The sequence below is a fragment of the Arachis duranensis genome, chromosome 9, assembly GCF_000817695.3.
Source record: "Arachis duranensis cultivar V14167 chromosome 9, aradu.V14167.gnm2.J7QH, whole genome shotgun sequence".
NCBI lineage: Eukaryota > Viridiplantae > Streptophyta > Magnoliopsida > Fabales > Fabaceae > Arachis > Arachis duranensis.
The window spans coordinates 118,282,517-118,305,961 of record NC_029780.3 but is presented as its reverse complement, the minus strand read 5'-3'; the positions used below and the strand labels follow the sequence as shown (position 1 = coordinate 118,305,961).

Below are 23,445 nucleotides of genomic sequence, written 5' to 3'. Positions count from 1 at the left end.
AGAAGAATGGATAGAAGTTTGTTTTCCTGCAGCATATCTTCTATAAAAGCCTTTTTTACTAAAAACTCTCTTTCTTCCTTCTGACGGTCTCTTAGACGAGAACTACGCACACCAGGTAATAATGTTCTTGGTACTCTATCAAATCAAACAGATTGTCATATAGAACAGAAACATAATTAGGTACCGCTTTGATATTCTTAAATAAAGAAAAAATCTGTTGCAATAATGCCTCTGAATATTAGAACTATATTTGATATGAAAACATCCAAAAATGTGAACAGACCTTAGGACAAAAAAGAATTTTCACACCAATAACATATGACCCATATAAGTATATGATATTCTTAACATAAAATATCTAGTGAAATACTCCCTTATACCAATGTTTAGCATCAGGTAGTAAATCCCCAAATCTCTATTTTGAATGACATACTACTTCCATAATAATAGCATGAGAGTTATATAATAATTTTGCTTGTAAGAAGATTCAGACACTAGGTTCAATTACCACTTTTTAAATTGGTTAGACAAAGAAAATGAAAGGAACATAGGCAATCATATTTGGAATGATGATAAACCTTTGAGTAGTAGTATCTACTTATAAAGTAGTTGTGAAGGTTTAGCTCACCTAGAAATAAAAGACATGGTCAGCAAGTAAAGCAGTTGCTGATGCGAGAGCATTGGAAGATAATTCATAGCAGCTCTACGCACAGCAGCTTCCTTAGCTACAGTAAGCCACTGCGGAGTTCCAAAGTTAGCAGCCTCCCCACAGTTAAAACCTACATTGCACCATATGGTACACAGAAAAGCGTTAGTTGAAGATGGAAAATAGAGATAGCATTCATGAGACAGCATAAGTCAGATCCAAATGATTTGGTCAAATGATTTCTCATGAAAAATTTAAGGCCAAGGAAAGGGGAAAAAGAATAAGCAAAGACAGATCCAACTCAATTGTTATGAAAAACTTAACAGGCAACCTACAGGAAATATTGGTCATATGTGGTCAAAATTCATGCCCAAACCACATTTGCAATGATTTGATAAGCATTCTGTTATCATAAGTTGTCTATCAGATTATTCCATTTCACTGACAGTATATAATGATCATGTGATACACATAATCCATCACCTTTAATTAATTTTTTAAACACTTCCATTTAACTGTACTCTTTGATATGCAGCCAATTTCTTTAATTACCAAAGTCAAGCAGCACCATATAGCCCACATTGCATTATAGAAAAGTGGATATGATTATTTCACCATTTAAAGGAAAAAAGGTATGACTTGCATTTCATGAAGATATATAAACATCAAAGCAATTACCATGGCTGAATCCAACATGGTAAGCCCTTGGAAAAGTCACAACAAATTCACCAGGATTCTGTATTAACCTAAAGAAAGAAAGCATAAATGTAAGTAGAAATCCCATGATAACTCGATTGAGAATAGTATAGTCAACAGAAAAACTAGCAACAGCCTCTAATACAACTATAAATTACAAACAATTATAATTTCTGATAATATCATTTGACATATGATTCATTCATGACATAAAAGCGTTTCAAATATGCCAAGCAACTGACCTGCAACAAGGAATCCCAGATGCAACAACTACTTCAGGTGATATAAGAGTTGTTTTCTCACCTAAAAGTTTCAAAGCAGCTGAGAAGAAAAGAAACTGAACTTGGGTTACAAAAGCACTGCACAAGCTAAAGAGAAAAATAAATGAGATAAAAAGAATTTAAATATTTTTTCCATTTAAGCATAACTTTTAAATTTGAGAATTTTTAGGAATTAAATATGCAGTTCAATATGATATTTCTTCTGCCTTAAAAATGAAAATGCAATCAAGTTTGACATATGCGACTCTTGACACTAGGATTGACACTTTGACACTTCTGCATGTCAAAGTAAAGGCCAAAAAATATATATATTAACATTGTTAGTTACATTCTGAGTCATGAGTTTACTTTACCATACAAACTTATATATAAAACCTAAGCCCACCAGATGGGTTTAAGTTGCTCATGTTTGGAAATGTAAGAAATTGACACCAATAAGAACTTTAGTGAACAAATCTAACTATTTAATTTTAATACCTCTAAAATCATTCGTCCCAATCTTTTCTGTAAACAAATGACAGTGAAAAAATAACATACCTAAATGATCAACACTACTACCATATGCCTTAGAGCGGATGACCTCCTCAAAAGCAAAGGCATATTCTCCAGGAACAGCATACCAAGTCTTTGCAGAGCCAGTGTGAAGGAAATTCAAGCTGTGAAGCTCATGATCCTCCACATGCCAAGCAAACCAACTGAACAGCATACCAATGTATACCATAGGTGAAGTAACACCAGGAATATCATCGGGCATGAAACGTGTTAGCGAGCCAGATGAGCGTGCAATAACTTGCAAGTTCCATGGACTGTTTGAAAGCTTCCAACCAGCAGTGCCTTCCATATCATCATCAGCAGCATCTGAACCCTTTTCCCTAGAAGATTGTGAAACTTCGTTTGATGCAAGTGTCACAGTACTAGCTGTTTGGGACTGTACACATTGTTCTGCATGAGTTTTGGCAGAAGCACCCTTATTCTCATCAATTTGGGTATCTCCTATGCCATCCATTTCAGTTTGTTTAGAATCAGAGCTATGTGGCCTACTCTTATAATAAGTCCTTTTTCTTCGTCTTCTATGACTATAAAGAAATTGACCCTGTGATTCCCCAAAAGCAGACCCAGGCACATCATTGGCATATTCAATATATATAGGCTTCTCTGATGTTGCCTTCCAAAACATAGCCTCTATAACCAGTGGAGAAACTTCCTTCACCGTAGCCAGCACACTTTTAGCGAAGGACTTCGATTTCGACTCAAACTGATCAAGTGTATAAACTTCCCCACTCTGCCACACTTGTTTTTGACCACCTGGCAGTGGATTCTGAACATTCCCTTTGCTGGTTTTCTTCACATTCTGCCCTAGTTCTTGCTGCCTTGTAGTAAAGACAGCCCTCAACAACCTATCATTACTACCAACATCCCTAGAATCCGTTCTCGAAGAATTACAACAACCTAGAGAATCGCTCTCTGGACCCAATTCAGAGGCCTTCAAGAGGGATTTATTCAAATTAGAAAAAACGTACTTTTTTGAAGGCTTGGGCAATGGTGGTATAATCTTACATATCCCATAGTGGCTAGCTTCCTTCTCAATCTTTGAAATATAAGCAATCGGGTCGGCGAATTCGGTATCAGTAGGTCGAAATTCAGGTGCCAGTGGCAACACTTTGAGCCAATTGGGGATTTCAACATTACCCATTGCATTTAAAAAAAGAGGGATTGATTTTGAAAAGAAACACAAAGAATTAATGATTTTAAGATACAATTCCTACTCAATAACCTGAAACACTAGCCTCCATTGAGGTTTTTAAAAACCCTAATTTGGGTGGGGTTTGGTAAGATTATTGCATACCTTTGAAGAAATTGGGTGAGCTAAGGCAATTAGCGAAATGCAGAGTGGGAAGGAGTGAGTTGCAGGAAGGTATAACTGAAATGCACTGTGCATGATTGGCCTCCAAAGTCCAAAGGGCACCGCACAGAAGAATTGTTTGGAGAGAGAAAAAGATTTATGAGAGAGAAAGAGATAGAGAAAGGTGTACTTTTGTGTGCACGAAGGTGGCGAGTGACATTTTCCCTCCGCTCACGTTAGTCATCTTCCAGTCACTAATCTAATGTGCGCCACATTACTTGGGAACTTTTTCCAATAAATTATCTTCTTTTTATTGGAGTACAAAATTTCGAAATATTATCTATACTTTTTAATTCAGATGCATTTTCTTTTTCGAGGGAATCCTTGGATGTAAACTTTGCAAATTATCTTTTTTTTATGACATCATATTTGGTGTTTTATTAGAAAAGGGTGTTTTGAAATTTTAAGATTTACGCCGCGTATGAACATGCATTAAAGTATGGATAAACTACCACACAAGGAGCAAGCTCGTTAGAATAATTAGTTTCTATGAAATGTTTATTGGATCTGTTGCGTTGTTTGTAAAATTCGCAAAATTAATAAATAATTAGTTAATAGATTAATTATTATTTAAAATAATTAAAAAATTAAATTTTATAATTTAAAAAAAATAAAAAAATTAAAATATAAATTTTAATATTAATTTTAAAAATTTTGATTTAAAATTAGCCAATTAGTACAAATTAATTGAATCGAGTTTATATTAGACTTAAAGCCTAACCCACTAATATGTAAATGAAAGAGCTCAGCTCTTTCCTATCTCAAACATAAGGGAATTATGCCGAAATTTTGGAAAAATGGAGAAAAACAAGAACTTTAATCCACTCTTGATTTCAATTTTCAATATCTTTTAATCCGAAGTTCCGATCGTCGTACTGTTTATGGCCATGCTACCATCGTGTCGAACTCAACAAAATCCACCAAATAAAGTGGTAAGTAACTAGTTATTTCTTACTCATCCATTCTCTTTAAAATTTCAAATTTTAAAGTTGTGATTTTGAGAGATTATATGATTTTGGTGTTTTAGGAGTGAATTAGCCTTGTGGGCTTGCTGGGTTTTGTCCCAAACGTCCATCGGTAAGGTGAGAAATCTCTAATTTTTGTGAAATTGTTAACCTCTAACTATTGTGAAATTATTAAATTAGTAAACCTTATATTGATTTTAGTGATATTAGTGTGGAATTAGATTGTATAAATGTGTATTGAAACCAAATTGATATAGTTGGAAGATTGAGTTGGGTGTTGGGTGCTGAGAATCCTTGCGGTGGAGGCTTGGAGTTTGTGAATTAAGGACTTTTGGGGTGTTCAAGCATTAGGGAGGAATCGATCAAAGTATAGTTTTGGTTTTTCGTAGATAATGTGTAATGTTATGTGAAAATTTCGGCTCGTTGGCCGTAGGATAAGTTGGACTATGTGAGCTTGTTAATGGTTAATAGTTTTGGTGGTAATGTTGAGTTCATTATGAAAATGTGTTGTTTGATGATAGTTATGATAAAAATAGATTGATGTATATGAAATGTAGTTGACTGTTTAATTAGGTGAGGAAATTGTTGAATACGTATATGGAATTTTTGAATGATTGAAGGAAGAAAAATTTGGTGTTGGTGTGAGGTGATTTGGTTGGAAGGTAAGTGAGTATGTTTGGGGAGTTTTGCTATTGTTTTTATTATAAAAACTTTGACTTGAAATTGAGAATTTGGAAAGAAAATAGGTTTTTGGTAAAACTTCGGTGAGTCACAACTCGCCTTCTGGATCTCCAAATTTTATCGAACTTATTTCAAATGAAAATTGAGTCCGTGAAGTTTATACCATTCAAAGAAGGGATGAAAACTCATTTAAAATAAAAGAGTTATGCGCGTTTAAAGTTTGGTGTCAAATTTTGAAATTCTGAAACGTAGCAGCTTTTTGAGGAAAATGAGGAGTGGCGTACGCGAGCATGCACACGCAACGCGGGAATTTTTCACTGCCTTGATATTTCGCGTACGCAAACATTGTTCCGCATATGCGGACTTGCTAAAATCGAACACTTGCGTAGGCGGGCGGCACACACTACGCGAGAAATTCCTTCTGTTTTGCCCTCTTGCGTACGCGGCCATAAGCTCGCATATGCGAGACCTTTGTTTTGGCTAATAGTGAAATCTTTTCATACTAAACCAATTCTCTTACTTTCCAAACCTCCCTTACACTTGTCTAAGGTCCGTTAGTAAGTTTTTAGGCCTTAGAATGAGAATGAGTATGTTAAATAAATAGAGGAAACATTAGAAGGGTTTTGCGAAGTGTTAACTGAATTAATGAAGGGTAGGTTGATTGAGGAAGTGTTGAATATTGAGACTATTATGAAGGTAGGCTAACTTGATGATGATCGATTGATATTGAACGATATATGATTGATGGTGATTGATGATGAGTACATCTATGCCTATGTTTTCTCTCTGTTTGTAAAGTATGTCGAACACTATATCGCATGAGTGTGTTGGGCACTATATTACAAGAGTGTGACGGGCACTATATCCCAAGTGTGTGGGAGAACTTTACCTTGGAAACTGTGTCGGGCATTATATCTCAAGAGTGTGACGGACACTGTATCCCAAGAGTATGGGAATAATTTATCCCGGAAAATGCGACGGGCACTATATCCCATGAGTATAGTGGATACTATACCCCGAGAATGTGATGGACACTACTTCCCAAGAGTGTAGAGGCATGTCAGAGAAATGATATCTGGGTTAGCTACCGGGTGTGTCGGGTTCTGGTAAAGTAACCGACACGTGAGCTCACGGCTAGTAAGAAAGGCATACATCATATGCATTTGTTTGTCTTGTTTGAGTTTGCATTACTTGAGTTTCCCTATTTGAATATCTATGCTTATTTGCTATATGTTCTACTTGCTTTAACTGCATTCTATCTGTGTTTTTTTTGTTTATATTGTATGTCTGTGCAATTGAGATACTCCTTGTCTGGCAGAAAAGTGATGAAAGTAATTCTACCCGTGTTTCGGAAATTTGGAGGAATTAAAAAAGATTAAGATTCTAAAATGAAAAAGTTAGTAAAGTGAAGAAGTAAGAGTCCAATCAATCATAATTCAAAATGATAGAATTTGCACATGATAAAAATTACAAATTCAGCAGTGATTTTTTTGTCTAAGAAAAAGTTAAAACAGGAAACTGCAGTCCAAAGATAAGAAAAAATTAGCAACAAGACAGTGTGATAAGGTCATGGCAAAGAGCATCACACAACTCTGACCAAGACTCTAACCACTCAGTGAATTTCGCCCCATCCCACGCTCCTCTCTTTGCTATAACATTAGCCTCCCTTTTAACAAGATTGAATTGAACCTCTCAATTAAGATTTAATAGTTCTCTGATCTTCATTACTAAGTCACCTTTAGCAAAGTGGCTGCTGAGAATCAAATTGAAGCAACAAGAAAGTATTCATAGATTCAGTTTCAATGATGATTGACTTGCATCTACTCTCCCAGGTAAGAACAAGCCTTTTCCAAATAACAAAGAGCTCACTCCGAAAAATGCTCCAAATGAGAAGAGTGCTAGAGAAACCTTTTATTCAAGAACCATTCTACGTTCGAAGCACACAACCGAAACCAACAATATTATGTTTCTAAAAGATGCTAGCATCACAATTAAGTTTGACCATGTTTATAAGGGGAGCAATCCAAACAAGATTAGTGTTCTGAGTCTGAAGATTTATAAACTTGTGAAGGTCGTGCGCAAATCTTTTGGCATTAGACGCAACCTTATAATTTGGCCAAATATTTTGGATGTTGAAAATTTGTGAAATCCTCCTTCACAAATTCAATAGTGATTAATCTATTACTTTATTATTTTATATTTTCTTTCACTTTAGCAAATTATTTTATAAAGAAAAAGGCTGACAATAACTTTTATTGTATTGAAATTGTATTCTTGAATCATGTTAATTTTATTTGAAATATTATTGTGAAAATAAAAGTAATAAACGGACATATTCATCTAATCCAACACTAATAATGTATGTGATTCGTTGAGTTCAAATAAATGGATTAAAACTATCAAAACACCCTATTTTTTAGTTAATGCAAATGGATTTTTATTAATTTAATTAGCTGTATCCATAAATAAAAAAAGGAAATCATTTTTTTATTAATTAATATTTTCATACTCCTAAATATAGATATTACATTACGAAGCAAGAAGATTTGGGAACAGAACTGTTTAAAACTTAAAAGGTGAGTAAGGGTTCTATAGTATAATTATGTTACATGCTTGGGCCATAAACGACATTTTAATAAGACATGTGGGCCTGAGGCATTAGAAAAGATCAGGAAAAGAAAAGAAGAAAAAACTATTATTATCGTCAAAACGGCTTGTAGCAAATGAGAAATACTGACACTTCTCCATGCAAAGCAAGGGCATGATGCCCCATAAATTAAGGGGACACAATAGAAGGAGTAGGACCCATGGAATCTATCCATTTCACTCTCAATGGGTCGCATTCATTTTGTAGGTCCATAACTCTGTATAATACTATAGGAAATGCATGGTTTTTGGTTTTCTGTACAGAAGAAAAATTCTCATTAAAAAAAAAAAGTCAAATGACACTTATAAGTTACAAATTACAAAAAATACATTAGATCTAAGATATAAAAAAATTAAATAAATTTTATGTTGAATTATTATCTGAAAAGAGGTACAATATTCGATTACAAAGAATTTTATAACACAAAAACAGAGATAAGTCATTTTTTTTTCTAATTCTACACAAAAAGTACTGCAATATAGAGAAATATCCTCTTTTCTTCTCCAAATAGACGTAACATTTTTCTGAATATGAAAATATTTTCATGGACGAAAAGTTTCACTCGTTGTATCTTCATCTTAAATATGTAACAACATATCCAAAACATCCATCATAAAGAGAACCAAATTAACATAAAGGAAAAATAACAGCCACAAAAGAGTTATTTTTATTTAGATATGAACAGATTTCTAAAAAAATTAGAAAAAAAATATAGCAACTAGAAAAAGAGGAACAAAAGAGAGGAAAAAGACGTGTAAGAGAGGGAAGAGGCAGTGGGGGGAGGGGGTTTGAACGGCGCAGTAGTGGTGGTAGTGGGAGAGGTGATTGTATGAAATCAGGCTGTGAAAAGTAAAGATGGTAGATAGTAAATAAAGAGAGAGAAAAAAAAGAGGGAGATGAGAGAATGAGATAAAGGGAGCGAGAACAGAGGAAAGGGTCATTGTGGCCCAGCTAGAAGCGGCGGCCCTCATGAGGCTTTGTGGTTTCGTTCTTCTTCTTTGCGGAAGAGAGAGCACCTTTTTTTTGTAATTTTGTGTTATCCACTTTCTATAAGAAATATATGTTAGGTTTGTGCAAGCAGCTCAACTCATATATATAGGTATCCAACTCGATCTAATGTGATCAGAGTAGGTTGGTAACTCAATTAATTAATTTACAGTGGATAAAATCAAATTCAAATGATATGAAAATTCTACATGTTTAACCCATATCTTCGGGTCGGATCTGTTAATAGACCTTGATCCATGACAAAAAAAACTCTTAATCTTTAATATATAATGTGAATATATATAAAAATATAAATGTACAATGAATAAGCTAAGATTTGGATGTAAATTTTTGTTTTTTTTTTTACAAATTTAAGGTCAAACTACTTAGACAAACCAAAGGTATGGAAATATTACCTATATCACCCAAAGCAAAAAATGGTACGTGAATCTCCCAAAGGCAGTTTTTACGTAAATCGAATCAGAGTAATTCGAATTATGATTTGTAGTAGTAAATCGAATTAGGCTGCATAGATTTACTAGGGTAGGTTTAAATACACATAAATCGAATTAAGCAATTTCAAATTAAGCATTCTTATGTAAATCGAATCAGGATGATCATATTTATGCATAGTTGGAACGATTCCAAGTAAATCGAAGAAGTTTAATTTGATTTACCTTGTTGGAGATCAACATGCATAAATCGAATTAAGATAGGCAGATTTACTATAGTTTCAGCAACATATGTAAATGGAAGTTGACTAATTTGATTTAGTAGGGAGCAAAAGTGTATAAATAGATGTGAAATGTGAATTCTCCATCATAGTGAGCCCCACAATGGCTAGTGATCAGAGCTTCTTGGTTTTGGTGCACTATAGAGGGTCGATTAAGAAAAAAATGCGTTTCGGAGTTAAGTTTAGGGATAAGGATTCACTTAGTGTTTTCATGAGATCTACGACGAGTTTCACCAAGTTTAAGGATACTATAATCCGAAAACTAGGGCTGCAAGGTCTGAAACAGATGGAGAAGTTATTTTACAGAATTCTGATATTCGTTTTACGGGATGATGTAAAGTATGATTCGTTCATCATAGGCAGCGATGAAGATTTGGAAGTTCTATTCCACTGTCGTCGGCAATTTTCGGAGGTGAGGACCCCTGAGTTGTTGGCCAAGTTTGTGGACGTGGTCTCTAGTTCAGGAGATTCTAACCGGAATCCTCTGTCTTCAGCCACGGCCGTCGGCTCGAGTTCGAGGCCTGTTGGTGCCTCTTAATCTTTGCCCGTGATTGAGCCTGAGGCAGTTGTGGTGGCCTCCCCGTCCTTCGCTGTTGATCTAAACTGCACTCGTGATAGAGAATGGGTTGATGTTGTGCCCGTAGTTGATGCTGCATTTGTGATGGCCGGCATTAATGATGTGGTCCCAGAATTCTGGCAAGGTGGAGCTCCGAATGGTGTGGAAGATGTATTTCCGGAAGAGGACGATGATGATGTGAAACCTGCCACGATTGCCGATGATAGCAATGAAAAGGATGAGAGGAATACTCCCACCGCACTTTTCAACTTTGAACTTGGATGCCATGAGACAGCAAGGGGACCTGCCATGCCTGTCGGATTTGGGACCAGAGACACACAAGATATAGGAGGACTAGCTAAGTTCTAAGTTGATCAGCAGTTCAGGATAAAAAAGAGGCCGTGTTGAGCATCAAGACGTACAACATCCTCCTTAAATAACACGGTTCCTAAATCTAAATAACATATAAAGCGAGTACCAAACTAAAGTAACAGACAACACGAGGGTCAACTTAAATAACATATAACACCAGTCATAAATTAAAATAACATATAGTCCGAGTACCAAACTTAAATACCATACACCACGAGTACCAAACTTAAATACCATACATTACGAGCACCAAACTTACGTCCAAACAACGAGCTTAAATTAACTGAAGAAAAATATAGCAAACTACTAAATCAAAAGGGATGAAAGGTATGAGTCTCCGGACGCCATCTCTCCATAAATGCACTGACTAACGGCTCATCTAACTTAAACCGGTGATCATTGAGTCTCGTGGGATGGGCCAGGCCAGCCATCTGGACGTATGATATGATCCTATCGTCTAACAACATACCATGCTGCCTCCTCATACTCGAGATGCAGCGATGGGCTGCATCACATTAAAAAACACTCTTACAATCACAAAACTCTACAAAAAATAAATTATCTAAAACAAATAATTTTTATTGTAGATTAACTTTAACCATATATCTATTAAACTCTTAGAATTCCTTATCCAACATGCATTTTTTATTTATATACTCTAACACACTACCATCCTTTTATCAATACTGTTAACCCTGTTCAAGATTTACAGATTTTATCAATTACAATATTCATGTTCTAAACAGTTTAATATCAATAAATGGCTTTTAACACATTGCGATCCCTAAATCAAATCTCTAACTACTACTTGAAGTTTACACATTCTAATCATGTTAACAAACAAGATCTAACCGATTTAAACAAAACCATCAAATAGTTTATTTCTTATAGAAAATAAAATGAAATTTAAATAAATATTTTATTTTACTAACCTCCTCATGCATGCTACCAGCGATATGTGCGACTCCATCCAAGCGGTGGATTCGATTTGGATCGTCTTCTATGTTGATAGATTGCGTCGCTTTCTCTGGATTTGGTGGGGTATGGGTGGTAAAATATAATTCGAATGAAGTAAATTCGAATTATATATATAGACAAGGTGCATGTAAATCGAAACAGGTCAAGTAGATTTACATTGATCACTCATTTGTGTATAAATCAAAACAGGTTGGATAAATTTACCGTTGTATAAATCGAAACCACCTATTCTGAATTAGTATTGACACCAAACCATGGGTTAATTCGAACTAGTCTAATTCGAATTACTAGGAGCTTTAAAAATCGGGTGCATTGTATAGTAAATATATACTATTTGTATCAATTTACTTGGTGCATGCTAAAATCGAAATGCACAAATTCGATTTACGTGTATCTCAACTTTTTCTAATAAATCTATTCTATCTAATTTGAGTTACTACTAGATTTTATGATTTTAATTATGCTGATTCGATTTATATAATAATACTTTTTGGAAGATTCACCTATCATCATTTAATTTGGATGATATATGTAAATTTTTCATGCATTTAATTTATGTAAATTATTTGTCCAATACTTAATATGATTAAATTAGTAATTTAATTTGCTAATCATATATAAATAAGCTTTTTGTTATGAAATGTAAAGGGATTAAAGGTTGTATTTAAATAAAAATAATTTTTTTTACAAGTAAGATCGAATAAAGTTGAATTAAGAGATTTATAATACGGATAAAATTTAAATTGGAGAGTTTAAATAGGCAAATACAATTGGAATATAGTTTAAAATTTAAATCCCACCCTACCCAATTCATGGCTATTAGGAGGTCCAACTGACCTACAGCATTATGCATCCCAAAATTACATTTAGTTCACTGTTAATTTTTTTTGAAAGATATCACTTAATAATAATCAATATCTAATATAAATAACGTTTTATAGATTGACAATTGGAAGTATAAATGATTATTTCTTATATATCATTGAATAATAAGTCTAATTGTATGCATATTTAATATAAGATTTTTTTTACATATTTTATTTGAATGTAGAATATCACATTTGAGTTAAACTTTAAATAATTAATTTATTATATTATTTTCATTCAAATTGTATTATAAAACTTGTGAAATGATTATGTAATTTTAAAATACATTTAGTGTTCTTCAAACATGTATTTTTATCCAAATTTTAACTATGTGTTGAATTGATTAAATATATAATTATTTTATGAGTTTAATTTTGATTGGAACTCCATTTAAGAATTTATTATTGGTCAATATTATATGCTTAAGATAGAATTCGAACTTCTAATACTTATTCAAGCGGACTAATTAACTAACTATCAGACCAAACCAAATTGATTGAGTTGCTAAGTATGTAAGAAGGTGAATGATTCGGTGGTCCTCACTTGTTTTTTCACCAATTGTGGTGAAAACTTAAATCAACGGTTAGATCATTATTAAATTTGATCCAACGGTGGGTTATATTTTGTCAATTATAATCAATTTTTTTTTTTGCAATTAGTGGTATATGAACTACGGCCCAATAGAATTTGTTATTTCCATAAAAAATTTTACTAAATCCTAAATTTCACCCACACACAAAATTGAATTTCATAATTTCCAACTAGTTAAACACACAATTGTCTCCTTCGTCAACATCAACATCATTATCTTCTTCTTCACTCTAATATTAATTCTGTTGATGTTCAACTATACATCTCCTAAGTTTCATATTTTACACCCTTACAAGCTTTTTTCTTTATAAAATTTACGGCGTATATCTTATCTCTCAATCTCTGCGAGGAAGTAATCTGAATCCCAATGTCTAATGAGGTAGGTTTTTCATCAATCTGAAACCCTAAGTCACACTCTTAGGATTAATTTTGATAGATTTCTTGCATCATGCCATCAAATACCTAGCCTAAATTAATTTGTTCATGTAGGATTATGTAGATGACACCAATAATGTTGACGGGTTTCACGGGAATTTGGAGAATCCCTTGAGAAACAGTGATGAGCTCCTGGACGACGATATCTTCATGGATGCTAACTTGGCAAATGCAGAAGTTGGTGCTTCTGAATCCAATGAAGGTACCCATTTTGATCAATTGGATGAATCTTATAAGATTGACGGGTGGGAGGACATAGGAAAGACTGAGTTCTTGAATATTGTAGATGTTGATATAAAAAGATATCATTTCAGTGATCTAGGAGTGGCTTTTGATTTCTACAATGCATTTGCCAAGTCAAAGGGATTTAGTGGTCGAAAAAGTAAGACGCGAAAGCACAATGGGATAATCAATCGACAGAATTTTGTTTGTTGTCGCGAGGGCTTCCGACGAAAAAAGGCAGATAATATGCATACCAGAAAACAAGAGCCTAGAGCTGAAACTAGATGTGGCTGTAAGGCAAAGGTTCAGGTGTCATTTGACGTTGTTAGTGGTCGCTGGATTGTTTCAAAATTTTCTGATTTGCACAATCATGACCTTCTTCCTCCAATTTTTACTGCAATGCTTCCTGGTCACAGAAAAATACCTGCTGCAGATATTGAGCAAATAAATATAATGAGGAAGGGTGGATTAGGCACTGCACATATTTTTGCAGCACTCTCAAGCCAATCTGGTGGTCACCACAATGTTCCCTTTTTGCCCAGGGACTTGTACAATCAAGTCGCACAGCAACGTCGACGATTGAAGGGTGATGCTAGTGCAGCTCTTCAATTTTTGAGGAAGATGAAGTCCATTGATCCTGTCATGGTTATAAGATATGAGGTTGATAGGTTTCACTCGATAAAGAATTTATTTTGGTGTGATGGAATAAGCCAAATGGATTATCAATTGTTTGGTGATGTATTGGCTTTTGACGCTACTTACAAGAAGAACAAATATCATTGTCCGCTTGTCGTTTTTTCGGGTGTTAATAACCATAACCGCACAGTTGTCTTTGCGGCCGCTCTTGTGTGTGATGAGTCAGAGCAAACATATATTTGGTTGTTAAAAAGTTTACTGGAAGCAATGAAGGGGAAGGCCCCAATTTCAGTTATCACAGATGGTGCCCTTTCAATGAAAAATGCAATCGAAAAAATTTTTCCTAATGCACATCATCGCCTATGTGCTTGGCACCTTATTCGCAATGCCACAAGTAATGTAGGTAATCCTAGGTTCACATCGCAGTTTAAGAAGTGCATGCTGGGTGATTACGAGGTTGGTGTATTCCGTAGTAAGTGGGATCGGATGGTTGAAGAGTTTGATGTGCAAGACAAGCAATGGATAATTGATATGTATGATAACCGTCATAGTTGGGCAACAGCACATATCCGTGGGAAGTTCTTTGCTGGGTTTAGGACCACTTCTCGATGTGAGGGGTTGCACTCAGTTATTGCAAAGTATGTCAAGTCCAGGTATAATTTAAGAGATTTTGTAGAGCACTTTGATAGATGTGTTGCCTACATTCGTTTCAAAGATAGTCTAGCAGACTTTGAATGTGCACATGGAGTACCTGTGATGCAAACTCATTTATTGTCATTGGAGAAGTCTGCAGCTAATTTATATACAAGAGAGGTATTTTTTCTATTTCGCCCTATTATTATAAGGTCTGGTTCAATGAAAGTGTTAGATTGCATTGATGTTGGTTCTTATATGTTATACACGGTGGTTAAGTATGGTAGTCCTAACGATACATGGCAAGTATCTTTCTGTGATTTACCAATGGAGTTTACTTGCTCCTGTATGAGGATGGAGTCATTTGGCATTCCTTGCGAACACATTCTATCTGTTTTAGTTACACTTGACATTTGTGAATTGCCAAAATGTTTAGTTCTAGATAGGTGGACCAAAAATGTGAAACAACAAATACAAGATACAAAGGGGTTCACTTGGGATTGCTTAAAGTCTACCCAATACTGGTGTTTGATGGACTGGTTTAGATTGGTGGCTACACTATCAGCAGGTAAAGATGATAGGTTCAGGAGCATGAGGGATTGGGCGATAAACACAGTGGATAAAATGAAAGCCGATGATACTGCTAGTGCAGTTGCTTCTAATAGTGCAATTCCTGCCACTCATACAGATCCTCGTGACCCCCCAATTCGTAGAAGAGCTAAGGATCGTGCCGGACAACGGTGTAGTATATGCCGGGAGCTCGGACATAACAAAACTACATGTCCAGATCGAAGTAAGTATGATAGGGGTTCACATGAACGGCATAGTCTACTTACAGATGATGATGCATATGAGGCTATGTGGGATGAGGAAGAAGACTTCATTTATGAGGAAGATGAAGGTGAATGTGCGGTAAATTCTAGTTCTGAATCTAGCAGAGATCAAGTGAGACATTTCTCAACTTTGATATTTTATTTACTGACTACTTTAAGATTTTTCATGTGTTGCTCATAAATTTTGTGTTATTTCAGGATATGGAGATAGATGACTCTAATTATGAATTTGGAAATGAGGACGATGGAGCCAATGAAATTAATTAGTCCTATATTATTTTTGTTTCATTTAATTTGTAATGTGTATTACGTATTATTTACTTGTTCCAGCTCAAATTACCTTTGATTTAACCTTTAGTTTTTTTTGTCTTTTTGAAATATGGATATCTTCTATTTAAATACATCACAAATGTGGGAAACTAATCCTGTCTAATTTGGTGTATGTTGGGTTTAAGTTCTAACTTTTAATTATGTCTAATTGAGTTTTTGTAGTTACTGATTACCAATTTTAAGCTACATTGATGAAAGATGAAAGATGAAAGCTGGGAATAAATATGGTGTTTATGTTAAAATTTGAGGGGTTTTTTCATCTTGTCTTTTGTTTTGGGTATTAGTGTTTCATAAGTCTGAATGCTTGGATCTTATATTACTCTTCATATAATAACAAGGATATTCAAATTCATGCACTAGTAATGTTATGTAAGTTAGTTGGTGGTAGATCATACAATGGCAAAACTCAATCCTTTTAACTTCAATTCATTCATTAGTTATGCTATGCAGGTTAGTTAGTGATAGATCATACAAAGACAACAATGGACTCTTTTAAATTCATTATTCTAAGTTGTCTGCTGTTTTATGATTATATTTCTATTTTAAAGTGCTACTTTTTCACTAGTATGAGACACAAGAGACTTACAAAAATGCATCCTGTTAGTAAAAAATAGTCACTCAATTTTTTTAATTCATCTCAATTTTTGAGAAATTGAGATGAGTTAATTATTTTATCACACATTGAAGTCTCTAAAAATAGAAGAAAATAATGTAAAATAGTCCTTTGTTATCCTCTATCATCATCTCTGTGACTATTTCTATGACAGGTTTCTTTTTATGTTAATAACATAGTGCTTTAAACTATGTGCTCTCATTTCATTGTTCTTTAATGATGAGAAGATTTTTAGTTATTAGTTAAATTTTAATATTTTTTGCACCTTGCAGTAAGATTGCTATGTGCATCGGTTTAATTCAATGTGAAAAATGAGTAAAAAATAATTTAAATATGATTAAAATAGTTTAAATCATAAGCATGGATAATTATCTTATCCATAAGCAAAATAAACATTTTGGAACTTAAATTCAAATACCTAAGTTAATAACTATATGATAGAAATATTTTTGCACTCAAATTTAAATATCTAGTTAATTTTTTGCCACAACTGCATTCCACCATCGATCTGTGCTTATTTGAACGTCTCGCTTCCTTTCGTTGCTCTCAGATAATACAAGCTTCAAGGTGCTACTCATGCGGACCTTCTCATCCTTGAGCTACATATTCACCAAATTGGCACTTTAATAATACGATGATTATAAGTAGAGCTAAGACAACTCAAGGTGTGTACCCTTACCACTCCGAGGACAGATGGGGTGAAGTGAGATTCCATATTCAGCCATTGCATAACCCAACAAGCAGAATTTTTACTGTGTCAGATTGTTAAAGTTTGATTAAAACCTGAATGGAAGGATGTGCATTGACAAGAGAAGCGAAAACATACTAATAAATGGTCTACCTTGATTCCAGTTGCGGTAATCCATATCCTCTGAGTATATCCCATTTTTCAAAATGGTTCTTACTTGGCATTCCATGTTTGACATAATCCTCTGATAATATTATTTGAACAAGCACTTGTCCTTGTAACCATGGCTTTATGAGACACAATGGACCTTGTTTTAGCATATCATGTTACTTGCTATATTGAGATACTTACTATTACTTTCATGTCTTGGAGCCTTTGTTCCTCGCCATGTTTTGGTGATAACACATCGAAATAATAGGTTACCTTGTCTATGATGCTAAAGACTATAAGATACCAATGACCAACCTTCTCCTTAACTGGTATATATACCTAAAATTTGAAAATTTCTTTGATTTAAATATCATGTACACAACAAATGATATATATACCTAAATTAGTTTTGTCCTCTAATTTTAAATATTTAAATTAGTTAAGGTCAGTGGACATACCCACTTAATATTCTTGTTGGGTTGCATAAAATCTTTTCCATAGTCTCTGAGCAAGTCATCCAGTGTTTTATCTCTAAAGATGTCCTCCTGGAATTTGATAAATAATGTATAGCATAACACACAAAATATGAGACTAGTCAATTCAAATTGTATTAAATCCAGTTAATCATTCACACAATTGTACAAGTTTCTAGACATAACACTCATATTAGACTTACTATATGCTACATTGTTACACATATTTAGAATTGTTATACTTAATAATTGAGATTACCGCAAATAATGGTGGTAAGCTCCACAGTATCCTTTTGTTACTCTGTTCATGTGTTGTTCTAATAGCCATCAGTGTAAACACCTGCAGTTTTAAGGTAATTTATATTATTGTTTCGATATGTAAATCACCGAAGAATTAATGAGTTAGTGTTGTTAATTTTATGAAATTTTAATTCTTAAATGCAAACCTCTTCTGAAATCTCATGCCCCGGGCACATGCATGTTAGCTGCGCTCTAGAGATTCTGCAGTCCCCATGCTTAATGATCTCCTCTCTGCAATAGAGTTCAGTGAATTGGATAAACAAATTTTAGTTCAATGTCATCTTCATGTAAGGTTTCTCATGGAGACACTTAAAAAGCAACAACTTACTCCCCATCAAGTGATGAACAAAAGATATATGCTCCGATTTTCTCATGTTCTTTTCTTAAATTCATCTCAGGGACTGGTTTGAAAGTGAATGATAACCCCGCTAACGATGCAACATCATGATTGACTTTTTTCCCTGATAGGATTTTCCCTCTTGGTGCAGCAGCTTGGAGATGCAGTTGCGTACTTAGTGTTTCACCGAGGGTGCTGCGATGGTTATTCTTTGGTGGGACAGTGCTTGAGGCATTTTCATTTGACAGCATATGCTACGTTTTCCCCATCCATCAACATTAGTAATGGAACCATATCACAAGATAAAAAATGATATTACAAATCAGAAAATTCATGAGATGCAAAGTGTTACCGGTGTTCGAAATCTTGCCGTGCTACCTATTGCCACTAAATTTCCCTTAGAATTGTTGCCAGCGGGAGCTTTCTGGGTTGGCTTAATCCTATGCGGTGGCTGAGACATGGTTGTAATCACGTGACTCCTTGGAGTTACCACCCTGTTAATGGATTTTGGAGGTGGCATATCAACTGTATTGACTTCAAAAACTTCCTTTGGGTCCTCATCGACATCAGTAAGCAAGGTAATCAGGTCCGTTTCTTTATCCGTGAGCTTAAAATTTTTGTCCTGTGCATTGAGTTTGGTAGTAGATGCTGATTTTAGTTGTTGTTGGACCCTCTCAGTGACACCTTCACTGAACACACCTGGATGAGGTGACCTCATTCTCTGTTTCTTCCTCTGCCCTCCTTTGATCCCACTACTTGAGTCACCGTTAGCAAGAAGGATAGACTCAACGTGAGCCAGGGCGTTTATCTGTGTATCAATTTTTTTTCAATGTCGTCAACTTTTTCCCGGAGTAGTCGTATCTCAGACAGCAGAATATCCATCAATGTGTTATTCCCCTCCATATTGAAAATGGCTGAATCGATGATCCTTGCATTCTATTGCGTACGCATTCTTTTGTGGGGGTGATTTACTACTGAGGAGTGTATGTGTCTTTTTGACTTCAGCCACCTTATTTGCTTACACATGGCTACACAAATTCGCCAAATTAGAAAAGCACATATGTAGACACTAATGTCCTACCACTGCCAACGAGTGTGACATAATTTTGTCTCTTTTGTGAGTCTTAGCAAATAGTACTGCATGCTCTCTCTTTTTAAAGTGTGTTTGTTGAGGTTGTACCTGTATACCAGTCGCCCAGGCTGTATTGGCAAAGTTGTGGACATATATGTGGTCTGGTTTGTCCTTGACATATAAGCTTTGGGTGGTGATGATATGAATTTTTGATTAAAAATCATGCCTTTTCTTAGAAATTTATTCTAATAACTGTGTATGGTAGTGAAATTAAAGAATTTAAATGACCTAAAAAAGCTTATGTGGAAGTGTATAGACTAAGGTGTCGTTAGCTTAATTAATAGTAAGTTTAGACATTAGATAAAATTACATTAAAATAAGACAATAAAATTAGATTAATTAACAGTAAACAATTTGGCAAGAGGTGAACCCTTTCAAAAATACTAAATGACAATCAAAATTTACCATTTTAAACAAATATTTAACCAATTATAAATCTTAAATACTAAATTTTAAATTATAAACTTATAAAATAAATTCTTGTATGATATTATTTTATTAGTAAGAAAGATTTAGCAAACTTTTTCTATATTACTTTATTTGATCTTCATTTAATACTCCCTCAATTAAAGACAGGATCAGATGTGTGGGATACTGGTATCACATAGGCTGTATAGTAATCCGATAGTAAGTAACTATTATAATCAAACAATAGGCTATTTTCATTATGTAATCATATACTATGACAACCATAACTCATGCGACCATCTCTCGCATTTGTCCTCCCAACTGCATTGCTCGATATTCGTACATGATCGTGCCTTGTCCAGAAATTTTCTGCACAACCATATTTTGGCGCCAATATGAGTCCATACAACTTCCTATATCCCATATTATTCCCTATATAACATATGTTTCACAATTCAGTATTACACACAGAAGGAAAATCAGTCACAGAAAAAACTCTTCAATGGAATTCCTGAACTTGGAGGCATTTGACATCACCGGCTCTGTTTCACAAGTTTACGGCAGGTAACAACATTAAGATTGCAACTTCAGTGTGTATTTTAATATAAGTTTTCATTTGTTGGGTCCAGGTATACTAACTTACCTAACTATATTGTTCACCATATGCTTGTAGTGATGCTTTTGCCAAGGTTGAAAGCAACCATGACCATGCTGTCCCAGAAAAATTGGTGGACGTTGGACAAGTTGACAACACCAATGGAACAGAGTCTTTGCGTGGAGAGTCTAAAGAAGGGACACATGCAAACTTCAATTCTAATGGAGTTTCGATTGAGATCCCGCATGATGCACAACAATTGAATGAAGTAGTTGGAGGTGGACAAAACATGCTCTTCGTAGGCTCGCAACAGCTGGATCCTTCCCAACACGGTTTTCAGATGTTTAAGGAGAGTTTGGCCACTGGGACGTGCCAACAAGTGGATATGGAGACAAGGCAATTCATGCGACAGCTGATAAGACTCTTTGAGGTAAAAAATTCAAAATAAGATTATTATTATTATTATTATTATTATTATTATTATTATTATTATTTAATGGCCTGTCATTCACAATGCTCTCTGAAGTTTTTTAAACATTTATATCAAGCCAAATGCTTCATTGTCTTGTAGGAGCAACAAGTTCAAATTAAAGAGCTGAAGGGATCAGTTGAGAAATTACAGGCTGAAAAAGAACCAAAAAATGATCTTATTGAGAAGCCTGCAGAGGATTTAATATATATTGATTCTGATGACAATTTGGTTTACACAAACAAGGAAGAGAAAACCCCAACTAACTTAGTTCCTTCTGGAATTCATAACATCTCTCCTATAGCTCCCAATACTGAAGAGAATTTAGTGCAAGCTCCAGCCTACACCAATATCATAAGGAATAGATTGTTCAGGACCCCTTTTACTAGAAAACTAAAAAAGGAGAAGGGAACAGGTTTAGCTACAGTTAACAGTGCAGGTAATCAGGGGCCAACCAGGAAAAGCCCTCCATTGAAGAGGCGTTGTGTAGGCCAAGGCTCTCGTCGGACCAATGCTACCACAAAGGTACCTTGTTTAATTTTGTGCTAAACTCAATCACAGTCAATAATATAGTTGCATTACTTTGTCTCCATAACTTGTATTAAATATATTTTTTGTGCAGAGCGGGAGAAACAAGTTCAAGGTAACACCTGCAATGGACTTCAATGATGTGCAAGCTAGGATATTTGCATACATCTTCAACAGCGGAGTGTATCAAGAGTAAAAATCTAAACTTTATGTGTTTGCAATATCATAAAAAAAGACAATAACCACATAGTCAAATTATAATTATTGATTAATCCATGTGTTCTTGTTGACTCTACAAAGGGAGTATCTGGTGAAGATGGGCGAAATGACAGCTACAAGAAAAATCATGCATAGCCTTCTTCCTGAAAATGATATAGACGAATTGGTCGTGCAAATGCTATGCAAAAATGTGACACTCGCTCAATTTGCTTACCCTGACCCCTACATTTGGTGTCTTCCTCCCACTTTTGCGGTTAGTTAGTCCAATTGCATGAAATATTATGAATATTGTGATCATAACATAGCATATTTTAATAGAGTTTATCAACTATACTCCAATAATTTATTTAACATGAATTTTGATTGATAGGAGGATGTGCATGAGAAAAAGAGTCAAGCACTCATGCAGATGGAGTATATGGACACTTGGATCAAAGCATCAACACAACTGCAATATGTAAAATGATCCTCTCCTTTAAATTCTACAAAATCTTTAATTTGGATACAGTATTGTTTATTGTTACCTTTAAGTTTAAAGGCCCTGTGTATTAAGAGTAATTATGATATGTGAATATTCTATATGCTATCTAATTAATCCAAATTTCAAGATCTATGTGCCAATTGAGGATCTCGGTGCCAATTGGTTTGCGATGGTAATTGGAATGCACCAAGAGGCTTTATATTACCTTGACTCTAATCCACAACCGTACTTGGTTAGAGATAGAAAGGCTCGGATGCGCGATGTTGTAAGGCTTCTTTTCATAAGATCAAAAATTACAAATTCGGTGTTTGCTATCAAATAATTTAACCACTCAAAAATTCTTGGTAATTTGTAGGCCAAAATGTTGTTCAAAATAACAACTGAATGCTTTGACACGAATGAGAAATTTCTACCCCATGGCTTACCGGATTGGCCAATTATTGATGGAAAGGGCATACCAAATTGTCGCAGCGGGTAGTTGTTAAGCCACCAAAAAATATTTAGCTGATAGTATAATTAAATAACATTGTATAGTAATTGTTTGTTATTATTGCAGTACCAATTCTGCTAGCTGGGTTATTTCATGGATCAACATGGAAAATCAGTTTGATTATGATCTCCCAGGCATGGTGAGCTACTTGGCTTTGATTACTAATTCTTATCACTATATTAATCAAGGAAATTTCTTTTATTATTTTATTTAAAAAGATAATTGAGTTTCTCGTGTAAAGAAAAACATTATTCATTGGATTGCAATGGGGAGGACATTAAGAATGTTAGAAATTATCCTATCATTTATCCAATCAAATATATATACTAATAGATAACCAAACTCTAACAAAATATAAATTTCATGAAACAGTTGGAACACAACTTGCTTCGTGCTAAGTTAGCGGTGGACTTGGTTACTAGTCCCTTCAATCAGTTGAAGAATGAGATTCTTAAAGATGCAATTGAGTGGGAGAAGCACCAGGTGGGAGCATGAAGGACCAATACCTAAGCATTTTCTTTGTGGCATATGTAGCCCGTATTATGTAGTTTGCTTTAATTATAAACTAGA

At 34.6% G+C, this 23,445-nt stretch overlaps 2 protein-coding genes across 2 annotated transcripts in view; one reads left to right on the top strand and one right to left on the bottom strand.

Moving 5' to 3' along the window:
- Positions 1 to 3,657, bottom strand: part of LOC107467970 (lysine-specific demethylase ELF6) — a gene marked incomplete in the record, with an annotated part of 7,788 nt that extends 4,131 nt beyond the window's left edge. The window contains 5 exon segments of the mRNA XM_016087198.3: positions 1 to 135; positions 629 to 779; positions 1,325 to 1,392; positions 1,585 to 1,663; positions 2,161 to 3,657. Coding sequence (XP_015942684.1) covers positions 1 to 135; positions 629 to 779; positions 1,325 to 1,392; positions 1,585 to 1,663; positions 2,161 to 3,316 — 1,589 coding nt within the window.
- Positions 3,658 to 13,270: 9,613 nt separating this feature from the next.
- LOC107467942 (protein FAR1-RELATED SEQUENCE 5-like) lies at positions 13,271 to 15,929 on the top strand. Its single transcript, XM_016087170.1, has 3 exons — positions 13,271 to 13,282; positions 13,393 to 15,774; positions 15,861 to 15,929. Exons 1-3 carry the CDS (start codon positions 13,271 to 13,273, stop codon positions 15,927 to 15,929), a joined length of 2,463 nt encoding a protein of 820 aa, XP_015942656.1.
- The last annotated feature ends 7,516 nt before the right edge of the window (positions 15,930 to 23,445 follow it).

Bases quoted from the DNA above. Each gene is read 5' to 3' on its own strand.
- LOC107467942 (XM_016087170.1), top strand. The intron at 15,775-15,860 runs GTGAGACATTTC...GTGTTATTTCAG, and splicing joins CTGAATCTAGCAGAGATCAA to GATATGGAGATAGATGACTC.